At 27.3% G+C, this 8,190-nt stretch overlaps 1 protein-coding gene across 1 annotated transcript; it reads left to right on the top strand.

The window, feature by feature from the left end:
* Nucleotides 1-6,027, top strand: Rab35 (RAS oncogene family member Rab35). The gene is made up of 3 exons (XM_065506993.1): nt 1-1,347; nt 4,308-4,607; nt 4,675-6,027. Exons 1-3 carry the CDS (start codon nt 1,296-1,298, stop codon nt 4,923-4,925), a joined length of 603 nt encoding a protein of 200 aa, XP_065363065.1. The 5' UTR covers nt 1-1,295; the 3' UTR covers nt 4,926-6,027.
* Nucleotides 6,028-8,190: the final 2,163 nt, after the last annotated feature.

The raw sequence follows: 8,190 nt of genomic DNA, 5'->3' as shown, positions 1-8,190 counted from the left end.
TCTATTAAGAATTATATTTTTGCCAGACAATGACGCATTTGAAGAGGAAAATCACACAAAATATTTTATAAAATACTTCAGATTCTTTTTATTATTTGGAAAAATTATTTAATAAGTTGTTAAACTTTACAAACAATGTGCTGCAATTTGTTAAATAACAATTCGAAACCAACAAAATTACAATAGAAGAAAAAACGGCAGACAGAAAACACAAAAAGAAAGTAAAGAAAAAACGAAGTGCAAAAAAATACAACAAAAAAAGAAGAGGGAGTAATGTGAATCGCTCTAGCAAAAAGATAGTCAGCAAAAACTCATAACCAGCAGCCCGATAGCCAACCAATGAGTATTTGTGTGTATGTGGACAAAGTGATTAAAGTGTTAAATTAAAAAATTAAGAGGGGCAGAGGAAGAAGCGGGTAGTATCATCATAATAATAGTTTTCCAAAGTCATTTGACTTAAACGAGACAAAATAAAAAAACGAAAGTTTTTCAAAGCTGCAAAATTTGTTCAAACTAGAAAAAAAGATTGTTATAATTGAGATTAAACAAAATACATCACACGAGAAAAGGAATATAATCATATCAATATTAAATATACATACTTAAAAGTTTGCAACAATAGATAACACGGACGAGACGATAAAAAGAAAAGTACCAACCGCCACTTGGAGGGGAAGAAGGTTAAAAACAGCAGGTACTTTAACTAACATTTAGTTAAATGCTGTTTTGTAACATAATACAAATAATTAGCCGGTACGTCTAACGCCCTAATTCGAATAACTACTACTATATCCCAAAAAAAAGAAACAAAAATCCATAATAAGTGAACAAAGGCAGTGAAAAATACAATAGAATAAAATTACGAACAAGTGATTTTCTTATCAAATCGTCACAACAGCTCAGCAAACACCCCAACCATCCAACCAACGAACGAAATAAGAAACGTAACACCCAAATAAGTAATCCCCAACATTAAAAAAAGAAAAATATTTAATATATTTTTTAAAGTGTTTAAATTGTGGACTTTATATTTCCTAGCTAATTTAATGATAACAAATTACAATAACAATACGTGTTTCGTTCAAGATTGTATTCTCCAAACGTGTGGGTGTGTAGTTACACTAAGAGTGAAGCCTAAAAAAGTGGTTGTTTTTGCCACAAAACTATTCGAATTATACACATACTCCTTGTAATTATTCTGATAAGAAGACAGATTTCATCACTCTGCCAGCATCTTCCATTAACATTTATTCCTTTTTTACACGCTCAAACCCCTCTGTATTAGTTCTACAATTATGGCTCGTGGTTTTGATCATTTATTTAAACTTTTAATTATTGGCGACAGTGGTGAGTATTAGTTTTTATTACTTTTACATTTAGTTCCCTTTAAAAAAAGGACCTATAAATAGATTTATTTCTTTAATTTGTGCATCCATCGTTCGTAATTCCCTGGTGTCCCATTTTCATTGCGTACATATTGTTGTAGTATGCATATATGTAGCTTCTTTTTGATTAACATTTATTTATTGTGTCTTTTTTGCACAATGTATTTTAGTCAGGGCCTTAAAAGTGTAAAATTGTTTTTATTAAGAAACGTTAAAAATTTGCGTTCATCGAAATGATACTGTTAAATGTTATTAGAGTAGTTGTGTGACTTCCGGTGAAGTGAAATAATTCACAAAAAATAATAATATTGAGTAAATAAATCATTGTTGAAGAATTATGTGTTGTGTAAAGATTATTTTTACTTTGAAATGGTATAATGTAGCCATCAATTGAAAGTTGTCTGGTTGAAATACAATATTTGCATTGGTTTTTGTTTTACAACCTTTAGCTCGGTTTGTCACTACATTCGTAACGCGACATATTTTTCCATCATGTCTGTAATACCTATTTTTCAAGTAAATTCATCTCAAAATTTCATAAACTACAAAAAGCTTCGTATTGATTATAGGTATTATTTTATATATAAATAAATTCATATATTTTGGACTATGTAATAATAATAATATAAATTAAAATACATACCTACATAAACAATCTCGGAGAACTGATTATAAACGATGATTTAGGTTCCATAACGAGACATTGAAACATGAACAAAATCAAATGAAGAAATTAAAGTTATTCGAGCTTTGTTCTAAAGTGAAAATCACATTAAAAGTAGCAAGAAAAAACATATTTTCAATTACATTTTCTCATTATAACTCGCATTATACGAAAAATATAATATAAAATTTAGACAATTTTTAATATTTTTATTTAGGACCTTTCGATGGAAATGCCCATCGTATCATCGTCAGCATTGTATTCGAATTTAATTTAAGTTGTTATTTTTACTTATGCAATATTATATTTTTTTTATACTCATAATTAGATTTCTGTTAATTTTTAACTTATTTTTTTAATTAAAAAATAAACATTTTGTAGTAGTCTTCGAGATGTATGCATGTCCTCAAAATTTATATACATTTACTAATGGGCAAACATGTTTTACAAATGAACGCATTATTTAATTCTCTGTTTGTTTATAGCTTTTATGACAGTTTTTTTATACATATATTTTTGTTTTTTCTTCAATATTCATTTAAAAATGCAGTCAGTTATTTAAGTATCAAACAAGTGTGACTAATATAAACAAGATGAAGACAAAAACTTACCCCATCGTTTTTTCTTTTATGTTTGTGCTGAAAATACACAACATTATAATTTATTTTTGCGTTTGTTTATTTTCATTTCTACATATATTCTATTATATTAGCTAGATAAAATTATTTCCATATTTAAATTAAGATTTGTGCTACTTTCGAATTAATATAAATTATGTAGAGATTAATGTAAATACTAAATTTTCAACGAAATTAAAGATTAACTTAAGTCAACTTTCATGTTATTTACGGAAAAACTGCAGTAGTCCAAAACTAGTCCCTGAACTCATAAATATAGATCGTACTCGTTGCAGTTTGGCTTTCCGACCAATGATTTATGTTCGAAATTTTTTTTCCATAATTTTTTTTTTTTTTTTTTGTTCAAAATTTACACATCTAGTAGTAGTTTCGAAAAAATTTATTGTTTTCTCATTATATTACAGAAAAAGTTTTAACGACTTATATTTCCTAGAAAAAAGTTTGCTTATCGATTCTGGAATCCATAAGAATGTTTGGTGTGAAGCGGGTTTTTAGTTAAAGACGTATTTAAAAACGAAAAAAAAAGAAGATTTCGGCAAAAGTTTTTTTTAAATAAATCGTTTTTTAATACACACAAAAAAATTTATAGGTTATATTTCCTAAAAATATGGTATAAATTTAACTAAGCGCAAGGGTAGAATGGCATTTGCAAAGTTTCTTAGTTAATATAACTAAAATTTTAGATAATTTCATACATACCCTTTTGCACCAAAAATATTTTCAATTGACAATAAAATAAATAAAAAAAACTTCGAAGAAGATACCAAATATCAAATTACTAATTCCAATAGTTATATTAACATAGTTTTTAGGTAAAGTGTATAGTTTGAATTACCTATTGGCATAGATAATAAAACTTAGTTTTTCAGTCTCATATAAAAAGAAATTACCTATGCAAGCTTAGTTAATATAGCCTCGATTATTTTTTTGTGTGTAACAATGTTTTTGATGAAATCCTATCAGTTGTTGAGAATTTTTTCGTAAAAAATTCTATAAAAAAAATGTATGGACCACCGATTTGGTTGAGTTTCTTAGTTAATATAACTAAAATTTTAGATAATTTCATACATACCCTTTTGCACCAAAAATATTTTCAATTGACAATAAAATAAATAAAAAAAACTTCGAAGAAGATACCAAATATCAAATTACTAATTCCAATAGTTATATTAACATAGTTTTTAGGTAAAGTGTATAGTTTGAATTACCTATTGGCATAGATAATAAAACTTAGTTTTTCAGTCTCATATAAAAAGAAATTACCTATGCAAGCTTAGTTAATATAGCCTCGATTATTTTTTTGTGTGTAACAATGTTTTTGATGAAATCCTATCAGTTGTTGAGAATTTTTTCGTAAAAAATTCTATAAAAAAAATGTATGGACCACCGATTTGGTTGATCTTTTTGATGTGCTATGAAAGAAAGAATTTCTTACATCTGTTTTCTGCTATTTATTTTTGAGAATCATTTTTATTTTTTTCATATGAACAAACTCATTGCCTACTCATTTGAGTTACAAACTAAATCGCATTAATATCATTTAAATGGTTTCTTCCTTCATTAAGCAAATAAATTACTTTAATGCTTGTTATTTTTTTATATTTTATTTGCGTTCTTTAGGTGTTGGCAAATCATCACTATTAATCCGTTTCTCGGATGACTTATTCTCAGGTAGTTATATCACAACAATTGGTGTAGATTTCAAAATACGCACAGTAGTCATTGATGGTCTGCGAGTTAAACTACAAATTTGGGATACAGCGGGCCAAGAACGATTCCGTACGATAACCAGCACTTACTATCGAGGAACACATGGAGTTATTGTAGTGTACGATGTAACAAATGGTGAATCATTTGCCAATGTACGGCGATGGCTAGATGAAATACAAAACAATTGTGATGTGGTTAATAAAGTATTAGGTAAGTTAATTTTATTATTAATAAATATGTATTTCAATAATTTATAACGAAAACCACAAATCTCTAGTTGGAAATAAAAATGATGATCCTGATCGAAAGGTGGTCATAACTGAGGATGCCCAACGATTTGCCCAGCAAATGGATATTGAGTTATTTGAAACATCTGCCAAAAATAATATTAAAGTTGAGGAAATGTTCCTGTCTATAACACGACAAGTCCTTCAGCACAAGTTGCGCAATGCACAAAATGATCCACAGAAAGACACGATCAATTTAAAGAAATCCAGTGGCAAAAAGAAAAGTAAATGTTGTAGTTGAAAACCGAAGACAATAACCATAAGATCACCTTTGCCACAACTACACAACAATAAAACAATAAAAAAAAAACAACAACCACCACTACCACCGTCGTCGCCGTCATTGTCTTTATTATTATTATTATTGTTGTCTTTGTCGTCGCCGCCGCCATTATTATTAAAATTATTTTTATCACTATCATCACCCCCCTCAAGCATTTCTAAGAGAGATGAAATGAAATGTATGTAATAACAAAAAATATTTAACTGAGAATGTAAAAAAATAAGAATTATTTTGTATAAAATATAAAATTTTTAATTAACACAATATATAAAATACATACATAAATAATATTATAATTTAATACACCTCACATAACTGGTGCATATACCTATAAAATCATACAATCGAATAATTTAGAGTCTTTCAGGCTACATTTTCTTTGTTTTAAAAATTTATTTAGAAATGGTGATCAAACATGGCAATGTGCATATTTAAATTTAGCTTTAAAACCAACACTCCATAATTTCAAGCAAATGTTTTGTATTTTTAAAATTCTAAAACTAAAACGGTGACATTTTGTTGTAATGATAACAAAATATACATACATATTTCTTTTTTACAAAATTCTGTAAATAATTTTTATAGCTGCAATTTTCTGTAATAGAATTACAAATTACAAATAACTGTCCATGAAAATCACCATATTTAAATGCTTTATGTTCTTTTGTCTTATAAATTCAAATTGTTCTGTAATTATTTCCTTATATTAGCGACCTTGTTTCTTAAATTCTTAGCATTTTCTTAATTTTTGTAATAAATGTTTAAAAAATGTCATTTAAAATAATAAATACCAAACGTCTTACCATTTCTAATCCTTAGTCATCTTTATAAAGCTTATATTTGAACACTCTTCTCTTTATTTAGTTTAATACATGAATTATAAACCCAAGAAAACATAAACAAAATAAAGTTATTATTAATTTAAATCCAAAACAAAACTTATATATAAAATATTTATACATGCAACATACATATTATGATGATATATGATTTGTAAGTGAGAGAAATAAAACACAGAAAATATTTAAATAAAAGAAAGACATATGATATTTTAGAAGTACTTACCTATATTTGTATTTATAAAATTTTTAATAAATGTATATTTCCCCCATATAGCGGAATCCGACAAATATGTATATTGTCTATGAAAATGGTTAAGTTTGCTCAATATATAATTCAATGGAATTTTTGTTGTTCTTGAATGTAAAAAAATCTGCTAAAAGCTGGTAAATTTGTTTGTACAGTGAACAATTTTTCTATTCTTGCCATATTTATTTTTCTATATGTATACAAAAACATATTTTTTTTATATACATACAGACGATTTTGGCAGATTTTTACATACTAGTTTTTATATATATAGACAAAATTTAACAGATTCTGGAGCAAAAAAGTAAAAAAAATGTCGGTAAGTAAAAATCAATTAAGTTTAAATGGTATATAAAAAGTCTAGGAGGAAACAACAAACTTCGACAAGCCATTGGACCTTACCTTACCCGTTCCAAATGTGTTAAAACTTTGCACACAACATCTTTATGCTCATACATAATTTGAAAAATTTAAATTCGCTTTGGTTCGTCTTCAAAGTTTACATAAATGCTGTAAAATCGTTCAATTTCAATTAACTTTATATAACTTTTAAACGGCTTATCCAATTTTTACAATATTGGCCTCATAGTAATGATTAATTCCATTTGAGGGTTACGTTCAAAAAATATTTGATTAAGCAGTCCTAGCAGTTCTTGGTGACTGAATGAATAGTCAAACTTTTGATAAAAACTGTTAATATCTGAGTATTCCTTAATAGATACACTTCAAAGGTGCATAAATACAATGGCAACTCTGGTAGAATAATTTTTTTTAAGCATACTTAACTTGTGGTCTGGTAAACAACCGACAAGTTTGTAACTATTAAATCATGAATGTAGATTCATTCCTATGACAACATTAACAAATTCAAATCTGGAATTAATAAATTTTTTTTAAACAAAAAACCACATTGAGTCAAACACCTCTTCTTACAGAAACAATAATTTAAAAAACTTTAAAACAAATTATATAAAATATACTAGCTATACCGCCAGACGTGGTCGTGTCTAAAATTTTAGACAGGATTATAGACCTTAAATTATATCCTAGCTACTGAGTCTAGTTTCTTTCAAATCGCTTAAGTACTTCCAAAGTTATAGCAATTTTAAGAAACTTACGATAAAATCACAAATTTCCAAAGTCTGGCAACTCTGACAAATAATTTTTTCCATAAAACAAGAAGCTTAAATTAAAACCTAGCGATTGAGTGTAGTTTCACTTAAATACCTTAAGAACTTTCAAAGTTATAGCAATTTAAAGAAATCCCTTAATTTAGCAAATTTTCAAAACACGACAACCCTTTTACTACATACCAACAGCGCCATCTATTGACGAAGCACATTGATTTTTGGAAAATGAAAAAAGTGTGGTATATTAGAGGTATATCTTCAGAACGCAATAACTCATAAACTACTGAGGCGATTACGATAAATTTTATATGGTCCTGTAGAGCACATAGTCAAGATGTAAAAAATGTATTTTGCCAGAGTTGCCACTTTGATAATTTTACAAGAGTGTGGAGTAAATGAAGTATTGTAATGCTTATTGTTAATGTTAAATTTTAATAACAAATTTAAATCTGGAATTAATACATTTTTTTAAACAAACCACTTGGCAACTCTGGAAAACAAAATTTAAGGATTAAGTCTAACACCTCTTCTTACAAAAACAATAATTTAAAAAACTTTAAAACAAATAATATAAAATATATATGCATTACAAGTAATCCTTCATTTACTTCTCTCTCTTGTAACATTAGCAATGTGGCAACTCTGGCAAAATAAATTTTTTACATCTTGACTATGTGCTCTACAGGACCATATAAAATTTATCGTAATCGCCTCAGTAGTTTATGAGTTATAGCGTTTTGAAGATATACCTCTAACATACCACACTTTTTTCGTTTTCCAAAAATCAATGTGACCAGTCACTAGATGGCGCTGTTGGTATGTAGTTGAAGGGTTGTCGTGTTTTGAAAATTTGGTAAATTAAGGGATTTCTTTAAATTGCTATCATTTTGAAAGTTCTTAAGGTATTTAAGTGAAAATACACTCAATCTCTAGGTTTTAATTTAAGCTTCTTGTTTTATGGAAAAATTTATTTGTCGAGTTGCCAGACTATTGAAATTTGGGAT

The sequence above is a fragment of the Calliphora vicina genome, chromosome 4, assembly GCF_958450345.1.
Source record: "Calliphora vicina chromosome 4, idCalVici1.1, whole genome shotgun sequence".
Taxonomy (NCBI): domain Eukaryota; kingdom Metazoa; phylum Arthropoda; class Insecta; order Diptera; family Calliphoridae; genus Calliphora; species Calliphora vicina.
Note: the sequence above shows the minus strand (reverse complement) of the source record. Positions and strands in the feature narration are given on the sequence as shown.